We start from the raw sequence: 15984 nt of genomic DNA, 5'->3' as shown, positions 1-15984 counted from the left end.
GTTGTAATATTGCTGTTGTGACGTACACCCCGTTGAGTCACTCACTCTGAGATCAGTTATTTACTGCAGGGTGTTTTCAATTGATAGTTACCCGTGTTGTAATCTTTGTTTGACAGAAAGATTTATAATATCCGGAATTCATGGCGACACAGTCACGCGACATGTTTCCGGTGTTGATTTATTTTATGGCGTCATGCTGTTGCCGCGGCTGTACATAGGTGTGCCTATCTTCTCACAAGGACAAGACTCACACTATTTCTGAGTATCTACATCCTCTCCACACACGCCAGCTGAAAGTCGTGACGGTAAAACTAATTGACTATTTTCTTTTTCATTGTTTCTGACGGTTTCTCATGTGACAGGCATTTCAGCACCCTGTCAGCTGTCACTTTAAAAATCTATGATGGCTGATCTGGGTGAGTGAGTGAGTGAGTTGGGCTTAACGCCACTTTTAATACTATTCCAGTTATATCGCGGCGTGTCAGCTTAATGTGGGAGGAAAGCCCGAAGTGATGCAGGTCTCAGACGTTTACCACTTCGGTGAAACCCACGAGCATGGGTATGGTGCTGACAAACCTAGAAACATATTTGGGGCGAACCGGAATTCGAACCCACAATCATAGGTTTCTGGCGTGCCCAAGGGACGCAACTCTGCTCTGCTCGGCCCCCCGTGCCCCCCCTCCCCCCCCCCCCCATGATCGTGGATTTGAATTCCACCGTTTATGTCAACACCATACCCGTGATCGTGGGTCTTCGAAGACGTGCGTCACCTCGTCCCACATAAAGGTGATTCGTTTGTTTGTTTGTTTGAGGCCGCACTCAGGAATATTCCAGCTATATGACGGCGGTCATAAATAATCGAGTCTGGACCAGACTATCCAGTAATTGACATCATGAGCATCGATCCACGCAAATGGGATACGATGACATGCATCAACCAGGTCAGCGAGCCTGACCATCTGATCCCGTTAGTCACCCCTTACCACCTGTCGCCTTCAGCATGGGTTGCTGAAGACCTATTCTATCCCGGGTCTCTACGGGTCCAAGATCACCTAATTGGGGACATACGGCATCTATAAAACAGGCACATGCGTGCACTACTTTACAAAAGCAATTAATGCACATTTACGAAGGTAACATCAACATTCAAAGGATTCCAAATCGAGTGGGCTTCTTCACATCAATCATTTGAAAATAATAATATGACAATGTAACTTGCTTAAAACTTCACCTGTTCCGCTACTCACATATGGAACATGAATAGTGTAAATGATAGTATGTAGATAACCGCCTTTAAGCCGTTGCCATACAAAGAATAAATGTATACACAAAGTAAAAAGTTAAGCACACCCCAATATGCTAGTATTTCATTACTGTTTGGTCCCAATATTTGTAACAGTCATGAAAGATATAATTACGGGAAGAATTATGTTTTCTCGAGATGATGTAATCTGTCATGCGTGACGAAAGCTCACGTGCCATGCATGGTATGCCCGTGCAGCATGCTACCCTCGAGCCTGTATAAAAGCAGTATATCCAAACGTTAAAATTGCTTTCTTAAGCACTGTTTTAAACAGGCATTCCGTGTCATTGTGTGACCATGGCACGAAGGCGATTATCAAATGCAACAAGAAGGCAAATAATCGGCATGCATAACGCAGGATTGTCTAGTATTGTCATTGGTCGGAATTTGGGGTATCATCACACTATCGTAAGCCGTTTAGTCGAGAAACATGCTCCGACCGTTGGTGTACAGGACCGTACCAGATCCTGAAGACCTCCTGTGACGACACATCGCGAAGCCAGGGACCTTCTTCGTCTCATACGCCGAGAACCCTTTTTAACAAGAACTCGTCTGAAACAGCTGTGGTTGACCGATCGTCGTTTCAGCACCAGACCCGTCAGGAACCGGCTGAAAGCAGCAGGGGGGCTAGACTAGTCATAGTCATAAAGCGTCCCTTGTTGAGAGATCACCACAAAGCTGCTCGTTTAGCATGGTCAGAGACCATATAATCTATTATATGGTCTCTGGCATGGTGTATTGCGCGACAGAGCTGGAATCTGAGAACTTGGAGACGAGTCCATTGGTCAGACGAAAGTCCACGTCACTGATGGAAGAACTAGAGTTTGGAGGCACCGGAACACGGCCTACTGCCCCAGGAACATTAAACCGACTGTTGCATACGGCGGGGGCTCGGTAATGGTTTGGTGGTGTATCTCTCATGATTGCAGGCTGAATTTGGTCACCATAAGGGGCAACTTAACAGGGGCTAAGTACATCCGGAACGTTTTGAGGCCAGTCGTCGTTCCTCATATGGACAACCACCCTCTTGCTACTCGACCTCAGTACATGGATAACAATGCCAGGCATCATCGTTCGCATGCAGTCGTGGATTACATGAGGGCCAATGCATTAACGACTCTACCCTGGCAAGCAATGAGCCCAGATTTGAACCCCATTGAACATGTTTGGGATATTCTGGGGCGGCGCATACAGGCACGAGATCCTCCTGTACAAGATTTACGCCAATTGGAAGCAACATCTCATCAGGAGTGGTTGTTGTTGACCCATCAACAGATCCAACGTCTGACTGGAGGATGCGTCATCCGGTCACGTGGCGGTTATACCCGCTACTAATCTGGTTCACTTGTCATGTCAAGTAGAGACTTTAAGGAACATTTTCACATGAAACATCAAACGTAACTCGTTTACTTAATACTATACCTCCATCGTATCGTCTAAAGTCAAAAACAGTACCTGTGTTACTGTGTTTTGTTTTTGTCAGTAAATGTCAATCACAACTCACCAATATCTTCTTTATTTATTGTCAAATGTTTGCTCTATTCGATGACGTTGGTATCGCCCAGCCCCTGTGGTCAGTCATCCCATGCCATGATTTTTGCCATTTGCCATGGTTCAGAAAAAGGGGTGTGCTTAACTTTTTTCTTCGGGTATATATGGATGTGAATGATGTGGGTAAGTGCCTTATATTTCTGCTATCAGCCAATCTCATTAAAATCATATCTTGGTACCAGTGTTGTTGTTTTTTTAAATGCCAGGCTGCCACCAGGTCCACCAGACTTTAGGACCTGCATGCCCTCATTGAAAAAACCCTTATTGTTACAAATAAATTAACACGTAAATATATGAATAATTTCCATTTGTTTTTTATAGAAACTTTTTTGTAGTCTATATCAGTCAGACTCATACCTGCTGTTTGCTGTGCCAGTGTATTAAGAAACTGTAAACGTAACTTGTGGAATAAACTGTTTAAAAGAAAACAAAACAGAAAAACATTCAACGAATTGTAAACGACACAAGTCCATGTAGCTGCCATAGACTACGAGGCTAAGTGTCACAAAAGATTCGGAAAACTAAAGCTCGGAACTTAAAACATTAATTTCACGAGTGACATATATTCCGTAATCACTCGTACCTCGTGGGTTAATCTATGAATAATGAGGTCATGTGCATGCGTTTGTCTTTAAACTCACACTTATGATTTTTTTTGTATTTCAAGGATTACGCTCACATAATATTCCTTCTGCTAACATATTTAACAACGATGTAGTGTGTATTGAAAACCCCCCTCCACGAAGGAGCGAGTGACTGTTCTTTTATGCGGCAATCAGCAATGTCACAACTGCATCACGACTGTCTACATGTAAATATTCAGGTTTGGGACAGGCACAATATAGTAGCTGACATATATATATACATGTTTGTCCTGAGTATGCAGATTTAAGTCATACATATATAGTGAATATACTCCTCCATGTTAAAGGGGACTATTTACAACATGTGTTGAAAGCTTGTAATTCAGGTATTCTGGTTAATAATTACAACTTTATCATGGGTGCTTGTTTGAGTGTGTCTTGTTTAACGCCGAACTCGGCCATATTCCAGCTATGTGACGGCGGTCTGTAAATAATACGAATCTGGACCAGACAATAATGAATAGTCGACTGATTGATTGATTTATTGATTGTATGAGCAACCATCAGGGTGCGATGACACACAATCAGCCAGGTCATACATTGTAACCAGATTGGTCATCAAGGAAAAAACAAAGAAAAAACAATGCTTCTGTAGTGTACATGAGAAAGGAATAGCTTGACAGAAAATCGCAAATAAATACCGAAACAATAAACAAAAAATAACTCAAAACAGAAAAATAGACAACTCCCCAAAACAGAAAAATCAAGCAAGAAATCAACAATAAACCCCAAACAATTTAAACAGCACGATAAAAATACATTTCCAATTACAATTTCTAAGCTGCAAATCCAAGAATGTTAAATTGAAGCGTTTAAAAATCCTCAGTAGAAACCAGAAATGCCCTTCGTTTCGCTGTATAAGGTATGCACATTCTTGTTTATATGTTTGTATCTTTAATGTGCGTCTTTTCTTCCGCTTTGGTATCACCGAAAGAGCTCATCGAAGCATGTCCTGTTCCCACGACCGCATAGGAGTGGAATGGGGACTCCCCTGAAAGGTGAAACTTCAACAATGCGCGCAGCAATTATCTCCCTTCCACCGAATCGTTCAAAGTTTGTGACAATGTGTCACAATGACTAATTCCACACGTACATTATTCACGTCCAGGTGTGCAAGGCTGTACCAATGCAACATAACGGTTATTTATTTATTTTTAGTAAAAAATATAGAACGTATCGAATATTAAGAAAGGAAATAGCACAATGCATCTAAGCTATGAAAAGTGCTGAAAGAAAATTCGACTGATCTATGTTACTTTAATGTTTTCAGACCAATTTTGGGCACACCTGTGTTTGTCAGTTAGTATTACCTTTACAGGTAGACAGATATCGCACAACAAAATGGCGTCCTTATGGAAATAGGCCACTACAATGGACGCGACTTAATGAAAGGTGAGTTTTTCGTAGATAGGTTGTTGGGTGGGGCAGTCGCGCCATGGGGTGGGGACAGGCTCTACCAGCACTTTTTTGTCGACACACCTGTTCAGGGCGTGGCTTTATTTACCTGGACAAAAATAAATAAGCGAGTTATGTCGTAACTCTTCATAACATAACAGTGACACCACTTCCTCAAACATATGAATGTTAGTTAATACAAAGTTAGATAATTACAACTACAGATATCAAGCGCCTGCGTCCGTTTTTTCTTATCAATACATTCATTAATGCATTGTTTTGTCGTGTACACGTGAAAGTTGGTTTGCGTGGCTGTGCAAGGAATGAGTAATCGCCACACATGTTTGGAATGTGAAGAGCCATGTCCCAGCTCCCGGAGGAGAAGTTAATGGTAATGGAAAACAAGGACAGTTCCTTTGGGCTTCGAGCTGCGTTCAAGTTGTTTTTGTTCAAGACAATAGCAGTGAGCTATTAATAGGCTCTCTTGTGGAAGTGTTATTTGCATTTAAGCTATAAATAGAGTGATTTTATAAGCTCTTTAAATAACACCCTAATTAAATATCTTAATATTTTTGTTTCAGCCGTTGTCTTGGTTATGCCATTGTCTAGATTAATATCTTAATGATGAGATGTAACAAGATACACTGACATAGTAATATTTTCCTCAGAATAAGAATTGAATTCTGCTTGTGATAAAATCAAAACCTTTTTATCATGTTTATGGATCATTGTGGATGGTTTTTTAAAAATATTGATTACAATGTGATTATATTTTCTCCCCACTGACCACTTTAGAGCAATTTCTCTAAATACTGGATGGAGATCACCCAGACAGTGAGTGCATACTTCATTGTACTAGAACTTCCCTTTCGCTTCTTGTCTGAGGTTACGTATCGTAGCATTGTGAGGATAATCATCGATGATGCAAGGTATTTAGGTACAGTTGTAAACACCTTTCACGCAAATTAACAAGATGTTCTCAGTAATTAATCCTCGATTAATCAGTGTCAACTCAGTTTATTGCCTATTACAGTGATTGACCGATTGGACTATCATGTAGGTACAATGTATTTACAGCAATCAAAACAAACAAAGCTTGTCAGTGTAGATAATCTTCATTGTGTTACAACTGCAGACAGAAACAGCTCAGTCCTAACTGTTGATCATGTCCGGTCAAAATTTAAGAATGTCCGGACAATACTTTTTAAAATGTCCGGACAGAAAAATTTAAATATCCGGTAAGCAATATTTTAAACCGGACATTTGAGATTCCCAATCGGACATGTCCGGCGCATATGACGGTTTCCGGACCCCTGATTGGATACCACCCATACAAATGATGGATACCAACCAGACAAATGATGGATACCACCCAGACAAACAGTGGATAGTATCCAGACAAACGTTTCATACTTCCCAGACAAATGGTGGACACCACCTCGACAAATAGTGGATACTACACAGACAAATGATGGATACCACCCAGACAAACAGTGGATAGTACACAGACAAACATTTCATACTTCCCAGACAAACATTGGATACCACCCATACAAATGATGGATACCAACCTGACAAATGATGGATCCTACCCAGGCAAATGATGGATACCACCCAGACAAATGATGGATACCAACCAGACAAATGATGGATACCAACCAGACAAATGATGGATATCAACCAGATGAACTTTGGATACTACCCAGACAAAATATGGATACCAACCAGACAAACATTAGTGTTGTCATTTAATTGTGATGTCATGGTAACCAATGACATCACTATGGTCTGCAAAGCATTGTGATCTCACCCAAGCCATATCTCCTGTGGGAGCCAGTTTTGGATGATAAATCATTGATACTACCCAGACAAATAATGGATACCACCAGATACATACTACTCATAAGAAGTTAAGGACCACTAATTCTTTCATATTGCTTATATCTGGCAAGGCATGACAGATTAACTATAATGATATGAAAGAATCGGGTGGTTCTTAACTTCTTATGAGTAGTATATGATGTTTACTGTCTAAGAATTATTTCATACTATCCAGACAAATGATGTGTACTACAAATGACATCTTCATAAAAAAATCCTTTTGAATTTCAGGCGCCAAATACTCGAGATAATCAGGAAACTAGCATGCCATTGAGTGGTAGTATTTGTCCCTGATGAACGTTGATGAGTCTAGATACAAAATGACTGCAACACTGTTACTGCTGCTGATGTTTCTGGAGGCTGCCCAGGCCAGTTCAGCAAGGAGTTCATGTGAGTACAGATCCATGAAGATCCGGATTAGAATAGGTCTTCAGCAACCCATGGTTGCTGTAAAAGGCAACTACGCTTGTCGTAAGAGGCGACTAATAGGATCGGGTGGTCAGGCTCGCTGACTTGGTTGATGCGTATCATTGTATCCCAACAATCTCATTAACATCAGATCTTCCGTCTCACGATTGCTAAACCATGTAAACAAAGATCTGAGGATATCCCATTACTGGTAACATCAGAACGACCTTACATCCGACCAATCATAGTGTCGCTTACCAGATCATGAAAGTCACAGTCGGTATGTGATTTCTAATCATGTAACCTCGAAAATATTAACATGGGGTTTTATGACTGATTCCGTCAAAATTACCACCTGTCTCTTGCTTCTGTAGGATATACATTTGAACGGAGGAGGCATTGCACAGTACGTGGAAAACAGTGCCATACAATCTCAACCATATATTAGAAATTCCGGAATGTTCATTTGTTCAGTTTTCAAAATTGTAATGGAGAACTGTGTTAACATATTTTTCAAGTGTAGTCTGAAATGTTAGTCGCCAGGTTGAAAGGCATGCCGTAAAGCTCAAGAAAGCTGCTTTCTAATTGGCTGATGTCAACTTCTTGTTCGTGATTTCAATGGTCAGTCAAGGTTCGCAAAAGGTCATTCTGACGTGACCCGTAATGGGATGTCCTCAGATCTTTGTTTACGGGCAGCGAGAACTTAGATCTGATTTTTTAATTAGATTGTGTATCCCAATTGTGTGGATCTATGCTCAATGATGTCAATCAACGGATTGTCTGGTCCAGATTCATTTATTTACATACTGACATCATATAGCTAGTATATTGCTGAGGGCGGCTTTAAGCAATAAACAAAACCCAAACCAAAAAATTGGATTACAATTGGTGTCATGGCACCATCACCCATTCAATTAACATTCAGTAAACACTCCCCGAAAATTTGTACGGCATGCTGTACAATTTTTGACTACACGTCAATCTTCAATTTTATCTACAATAAGATGGCAAACCTTACTAAGTGTAATGGACGGTGTGCCGTGAGCATCCCTGACTGGTTTTTGTACTGTATTCCAATTTGTAGAAGCCATAAACTGTTCCTTTTGGTTTAACTTTGGCATGTTTATATTTATTTACCTTTGTTACTGGGGACACAGGTGGCCCAGTCGTCTAAGGCGCCGCGATTCGCTGTGCAGAGTTGCGTCCCTTGAACACGCCAGAAACCTATGATTGTGGGTTCGAATCCCGGTTCACCTCGATTATGTTTCTAGGTTTGTCAGCACCATACCCATGAGACCTGCATCCCTTCGGGCATTCCTCCCACATCAATATAACTGGAATACTGTTAAAAGCGGCATTAAACCCAACTCACTCACTCACTATCTTTATTACCATGTCCGTTTGTCATATTGCAGACACCATGGACCAGTCTGGGGACTGTAACTTTGCTGGCTTTCTGGATGTAGCAACTGACACAACTGTGCAGATTATTGGCCGAACTAACGGCATATCATCGTCCGTTTTGGCGTGCACGCTACAGTTCCGGGCATCAGATGACCGTGACTACTTTGACCTGAGTATTGGCAACTTCCAGATGGATGACTGCAACGTGGTTCTGTTCGTCAGCTTGGAGGGCACATCAACTGGGGTGAGTCATCTAGCCAGGTATCAGAGGGCAGAAATATGGTCACAAAAGACTAATATGTTGCCACAGTAGACTACTCTTGCCACAATCTACTGAATCTTTGTTGCCACAATCTACTACTATGACATAATGTTGTCACAATAAATTACATCTATATTGCCACAGTAGACTACAATGGTTCCACATATACTGCAACTCTGTTGACACAATGTACTGCAACTCTGTTGGCACAATGTACTGCAACTCTGTTGGCACAATGTACCTTTCAATATGCTATAATTGCCACAATATACTTCATATATGTTACCACAATATGCTGCCTGTATATTGCCACAATATGTTACTATGTTGCCACAATATACTGCAACTTTGTTGCAGCAATAGTTGGCTGTTATTACTGTTATTGTGGCCAAAAATTGTGGACAGTGTGTGGCCAAAATAATTGTTACATGGCTAATATGACAGTATGGTTTTCAGAGTAAGATCATGAAAATCATTCAGAATGTTGAGAGAATACATAAAAGGAAAAGAATATTTATCTTTGTCTGACCATGCTGACAAATTTGTTTCCTTCGTGAACAGAGCTCAAGTTACACTTGTGGGACAGCACGGCCAGGTTCGATGATCTCCTCGAAAGGAAGAGCAACAATACGTCTTGAACGTAAAAACATCAACAGCAACAACTATGGCTTCACACTGAACCTACGAGCTTATAAACGTAAGTGATTGAACTCGTCTCAGCATAATGATGATTGATATTTTTAAGTTAATCTTGTAACAGATTTCACAAAGATATGTTAATGATTCTGTTTTGATTCATTGACCTATTGGATAGACCAAGACGTCACCTGCTTATTTCCAAATAAATGATGTTCGTGTTCAAAATTTGATTTTTTAAAAATATGTAAAAAGTACTGGAATTTTTACTTTATCAAGAAAATGTTATCCCAAATATAACATTTGTTATAATTCAGTGTTCTTAGTTTTGTAAATTTGGACATGTCTGATTAAATTCAAATTGGGAATTTTTACTATCATTTGCTGCAGACTTGGGGCCGAATATTGGCCTGAGCAGGTCTAGATAAATCCCTGCAGTGGCGTTTAATGTTTTTGTGAGAGTCCCAGTGTTTTCTTGTTGATAGAACTCAATGTTTAATGTAGGTCACTGAACTAGAAGTCTGCCTAATGCTATGTTATATTTGTAGGATCCATGAACTCAAACAAGTCAAAGTCAGTGATGTCATAGTGTTTCCAAAAACATTCTCATAAGTATTTATTTGTTTGTAAAAGTCAGCGATGACATTCATTTGTTTGTAAAACTCAGGGTATTGCTAGCAAGCAAGGCTTCTTCGATTATCTAACATTAGTATATTATATCTAGCATACTGACTACAGATATGGATTTATTCAAAACAAAATTAGTTTTTATTTGAGGATTGAAAACAGAAACATGCAACAAATGATGTTTATAACTGATAATATCCTAATAACTATTCCTAATAACTATATGAATATTTCATGATATATTTGTTTAGTTTCAGGTCTGCATACTGGTAACATTACAGTACATCCCTGTTTTGTAGGAATTACTTGCAACATTAAATATATCAATATTATTTTATGATTTTTGTGACATTGAAGGGTTGTCTAGCTGTCTAGCTACATCATGTACATCTTGGTGCTTTGAATTTTTTTTAAATGCTTTTGTGGCTATGTTTTGCAGGGACAAAACTCTCCTTTATTCTTTGATTTGGGCTATTTTCCCTCCAGTTGATTTCCTTCCATCCTTTCTCTTCTCCAGCATGTAAATCCGTTTATTTGGAGTGTTGGGTAGTCTGGTAGTATACATCGTAATAGCATTCTCTTAGAGTAAATATATGTTTTGTTTGATAGGTATTACTTAGAAGTTGATGGATGACAAGGTAGACACAATTTTATGGATAACACGTTTGTAAAAAGCGACGTTTCTGTGTAGATCCTTATACCGTTGTCAAGCAAGACTGCTTGCTTGACAACGGTATAAGGATCTACATGTAAACTTTGCTTTCCCCAGTATTAAAGAAGTTGTTATCCATAAACTTGTGTCTACCTTAACTTTATGTTCACTGATCTTTGACTATGAGTATTGGTAAGGAAGACTTTTGTTTTGAACTTGGTTTACAGATTTCCACCAAAAAAGATGAGTGCAAAGAAGATAAAATATATAAAGCACCACCTTTTATATTCTGTTGATTTCAAGGTTGTGTATTCATTACAAAAGAATTGTAGGTGCAATAGGTTTAACTTCAAGATAATAAATTACAGGAGATTAATCCAAAATATCTCTTTTTTCATCCTAAGTTCTGTAAACCAAGACAAAATAGAGTCTAGCCTGATCATGTTAACCCATTTGATGTAAGGGGTGGTTGGATAGCCTAGTGGTTAAAGCGTTCGCTCGTCACACTGATATTGCTGGAATATTGCCAAAAGCAGCGTAAAACCAATCTCACTCACTTACCCATTTGATGTAATGATTCCAAATGTTGAAAAACTAGAATGGAATTAATGGAAACAAATCTGTCAAACTTTCAAAATCCACATCTTCATCATGATGCGAGTTATAACTGTAATGAACATTTATATTCTGAAGCTAATTTAGTAGGATGTGCATACTTTCTCACTTTCATCATGTTCAGGAAGGCAGCATCTACACTTGATAAGTTTTAGCATTATGGTATATGTTTCTCAAGTTTTTGTGTAAGTCTTATGTTTACATGACGCTTTGTTTTAGGGATAACAAATTCTTTGTTATTTGTAACAATGTTTCAGGGCTACCGGTACTTCTTGCCCCTTCATGAGATGAATGACAGGTCAGCAAGTAGCCCTGAATCGTTGTTACAAAGATTACAGAAGTTGTTATCTTCAAAATAGTGTCATGTAATCATGTTCTAAATGTCTATCAGGGCGGTGGGGTAGCTTAGTGGTTAAAGCGTTCGCTCATCATGCCGAAGACACGGGTTCAATTCCCGACATGGGTACTATTTGTGAAGCCCATTTCTCGTGTGCCCCACCCGTGGTATTGCTGAAATATTGCTAAAAGCGGCGTAAAATTAAACTCACTCACACTCCAAATGCCTATCAAAGATTTAAATCATGTTATTAATATCAAAAGAATAGTTGAACATTGTTCATTCATCTTTCTAAGGCAGTATTTTGATGTTCTGATGTCTCTTCCAGCTGAACAAGGCTACACCAACAATGACTCCAGTCCAATGGCAGTGGGCATGGTCGTTGGAATAGTTGGTGGAATCGTTGCTTTCTTAGTCTTCCTGTCCATCCTCGGCGTGTGCTGTTACCGCCACAAGCGTAAAATCGAAAGAGAACAAGAGTACAAGCAGAATCTGGATGAGCATTCCAACACAACATACGGCTATGACAATGACGCCCGTAATGGTGGACCCACATATAATGATACACCAGGCTCCAATAAGAAGCTCTTGCTCAGTGAAAATGATGAATATGTCAACAAGCGTGGTTATAAAGACAACTATAAAGTTGACAATGAAGTTGACAGTACTAATAGCTCTGGAGAACGAAAAGCTCCCCTCATTGAAAGCTATTCAATGAGTCCTAAGAAATCCATGTCATTTGATTATGAGGATGTGCCCAAAAGGAACAAGCCTAAGGAGCAGGAGGTTGATTCTGATGGACCCAAATCTCCTATTCTCAGTGCACTACACAGTAATGCGAAATTCAGGGCCACCTTTGCTGCAACTGAAGCAGAGGCTGATGAGAGAGCAAAGAGGATCTCCTCCTACAGTTCTGGGCAAGACTCTGTAAATGAAACATCCTCTGTTGATGAACCTGTTGTCAAGAACACCAGAACCAAAAACAATAAAAACAACACCCAGAAGAAGGGTATCCCACCTCCACCTCCTCTTCCCGTTGTGCCAAAGTCACCAGGACCGAAGCGTTCAGAATTTGCCAGCATCCGACGAGCTCCAAGGCCATCATCTTCTTCGGAGGAGATCCAGCAGATCGAACGTGGTGATCATGATGACCGTGATATCAGGGTTGTCAGAGATCAAGAACAACCTCCCTCTCCCAGTGAGGTCGTTGCTATCAAGGTGTCTGACCCACATCAGACAAAACCTAAGCATGACACTCAGCATACGTTACGACCCAACAGGGGCAAGAGTCCGAAAGAGAAGAGGAAACAGTCTGAAACTGGGGGAAGACATCCAAAACATGATACTTATGATCAGGAGAGCCTGGCTCCAGAGTCAGAGAGAGGGAGAAGACCTGCAGGAGGTTTTCAGAAAAATACTGGCCTTAGAAAATCCTCTAGAAAATCTCCCAGGATAGGACGAGCATCAAGACCTTCAACAGGGTCTATCCTCGATGACAATGAATCAGTTGGGCGTCCAGAAACGCCGACCAGTCAGATCTCTCGCTTCAGGGATGATGACCTTGATTCCAACTATCATCGTGAGTGATTTAATGACAGAAATATACATGTTATATAAATGATTTCAATTTATTCTTGCTAATTAAGTATCTGACATTGTTTATTTTGCATGAGGAGGAAACTGAAATATTTTAGAACATATTTGAAACAGGCAGAGCATTTTTTTGTTTGTTTCATGGATTAGCCAACCTTTGTTGGTATTGTTGAAAGACTATGTTTCAAGGATTTTGTTCACAAATTTACCTTTAATCCACTTTGATAACAGTTTTGGTATATTTTACCTCCTGCTTCTCATTGTGACCATGAAAGTGAAAAGAGAAATTGACATGGCATTGTCTCATTACAATAGGATCTATATAGGTAGTGAGATATTTTATCCTAATTCTTTTATCATGGTGCTGGTGGGTTGCACCAAGGTGGTAAATGGCTAAGTGGCTTAGTGGTTAGAGGATTCACTCGTCACGCCAAAGGTTAAATTCCTCACAGGGGTACACTGTGTGATGTTCATTTCTGGTGTGAGAATTGTTGGAATATTTCTAAAAGCGGCATAAAATCATATTCACTCTTCCACTCTAAAGGCTTTCCTGGCACATCAAGCTGACATGTCACCTTGTAATTGTAATGCTGTTCAAGCATTAAACCCCAATACACTCATTTTCCTTGTCTCACTACAATTTAAGTAGCACGATGTTTCCTCCTCCTTCTTTCATCATGATTGTTGTCTTTTTGTTTCAGCCCTGAAGCGATCAGGTTCTCGACAGTCACTGTATGCCTCGAGGTCATCTCTGTATGGTCGGCGAGGACGACGAGAGAGGAGTAGTTCCATTGGCGAGTCTGTCATGTCATACACCCAGGATGACATAGATGCCTACTCAGATGACGACTTTGATAACCGTCGAGTGTCAAGAAGGGAGTCCATGAGAAAGGGCTACAGGTCCCTTGGGGACCTTGAATATGAATCCCGTGAGATTTCTACACAGACATTACGTGAGACAGGTTCTCAGACAGGGAAGGGAAAGCTTGGTGCTCCTAAGAAAGGTACTGCAAGGAAGGCTGCGGCAAGGAAACAAAGTACATCCTCTACAGCCTCCAAGAAACCCAGAGCTAAGAAGTCTGTTTCAAAGGATGAAGAGGAGAAAGATGAGCAATCTGAACCTACCACTCCTAAAACAAGAACGAAATCATCAGCTGATAAACCTAAACCTCAGCCTAAGCCTAAACCTGCTCCAAGGAAAGCTGCTAGTGCTAAACCTCAACCTGACCTTGAAGCTGCCACTCAACCTGCATCTTACCATCCCGAGACCCCAGCATTTACAGCAGCAAGTGGCATGCCTTACCCTGGCCACATGGTTCCCGGGGGGCCAATGCCTTACCCAGGGCAGCCTCATTATATCCCACCAGGAGGGATGCCCATGATGCAGCCCTACCCCGGGGCCATGATGCCTGGGGGTCAGCCAGTCCCACCAGTGATGTATGCACCAGTTCCTAGGATGCCTACAGCAGCTCCTCCTCAACAACCTCCACAAGCTCCGCCCGGTCAACCGGGGAAGTCCGGCAAGTCGAGCTGGGACATTTTGTGTGCTATAACTGACCATGAGAAGAATTCCGACAACACAGAGACAGGGTCCGTCACAGGCTCTGTGTTCAGCCAGCAGCAGCCACAACAACCAAATCCATATTCCGGAGTTCAGTACCCACCAGGAGTAGTTCCGTATGTCCAGCAAGGCTATGCCCCTCCTGGGAACATTGCCTATATGCCCCAATCTTACATGCAGCCTCCAGGGGCAGTGTCTGACTATGGCAGTGTAGTTGGGAGTGGCCAGTACCCCCACTCTGCAGGCTCCTCCCTCCACAGCTCCGACTCTGGGGGGCAGATCACCTTCGTCCCACCTCCAGACAAATCCTTACCCAGGCAGGCATCATGGGAGGTGCTTAACGACATAGCGAAATCGGAAACAAGTGCACCCAAGTCCAGTAAGACTGAAAGTATAGTGTGATCAGGGATAATGATTTTGGGTCACTTGCTGGTTGATACGGCCATCATTACATCCATCATTACATCCATCTTTAGATTCCTTGGCTGATAATTCCCTCGGGACATAAGGACACCACATCATCACTTGAGTCACATTTGATTAAATGTAAACAAATTACTCAGCCAAACTTTACCAGGTCCCACTAATATATTTGTATAGGTGGTTTGGTTGCCTAAGGCACAACAATTTGCAAATTGCATCCTTGAGTGTGCCAGAATCAAATGATATTTGGGATCCATGTTGTTTCAGCACCATAGAAGAAATTTTGGGTTTCTCTTAACTTTCCCTCACTTTCACTAAAACATCTAAATCAGTATCATATGGGCTTTCTCCATGCTGACATACTGAAAATACAACTGAAACACTGTTCAAAGCAGTGTTAAATCAGTGAGTAACCATGGCAACCTTAACATTTCATACAGAAAGACACATTTCTTAGAGATGGTTTGTTACGAGTTTGTAGTCCTGCCAGAGTAAACTAAATTCCATGTCTTGAGAACATTGATTTCAGGAATTTGATTTTGGGAAATGTTTTTTTTAAAATGTGTTCTGTCAATTGATGATGATGGTTGAATGGACTGAGAGTAGGTTGGATAAGCTGTGGTATCTGAGGATGTGCACCATGTGCCACGCATCATCCTTGTTGTACTACATAGGCATGTAGGGGATATGAC

General features: G+C 40.9%; 1 protein-coding gene across 1 annotated transcript; it reads left to right on the top strand.

Annotated features, from left to right (window-relative positions):
- Window positions 1-4821: 4821 nt before the first annotated feature.
- LOC139444730 (nucleolar protein dao-5-like) lies at window positions 4822-15329 on the top strand. The gene is made up of 6 exons (XM_071225662.1): window positions 4822-4890; window positions 7006-7164; window positions 8598-8830; window positions 9410-9545; window positions 12044-13294; window positions 14010-15329. Exons 2-6 carry the CDS (start codon window positions 7068-7070, stop codon window positions 15269-15271), a joined length of 2979 nt encoding a protein of 992 aa, XP_071081763.1. The 5' UTR covers window positions 4822-4890; window positions 7006-7067; the 3' UTR covers window positions 15272-15329.
- Window positions 15330-15984: the final 655 nt, after the last annotated feature.

This window comes from Haliotis cracherodii, unplaced genomic scaffold (genome assembly GCF_022045235.1).
Source record: "Haliotis cracherodii isolate W230 unplaced genomic scaffold, xgHalCrac1.p SCAF_6, whole genome shotgun sequence".
Classification (NCBI taxonomy): Eukaryota; Metazoa; Mollusca; class Gastropoda; order Lepetellida; family Haliotidae; genus Haliotis; species Haliotis cracherodii.
This window is presented reverse-complemented; position numbering and strand designations above follow the sequence as displayed.

Excerpts from the sequence above, each read along its gene's own strand:
- LOC139444730 (XM_071225662.1), top strand. The coding sequence starts at position 7,068 with ATGAACGTTGATGAGTCTAGATACAAAATGACTGCAACACTGTTACTG. Across the intron at positions 7,165-8,597 it reads CAGTTCAGCAAGGAGTTCAT|ACACCATGGACCAGTCTGGG; the intron begins GTGAGTACAGAT and ends GTCATATTGCAG. Across the intron at positions 9,546-12,043 it reads GAACCTACGAGCTTATAAAC|CTGAACAAGGCTACACCAAC; the intron begins GTAAGTGATTGA and ends TGTCTCTTCCAG.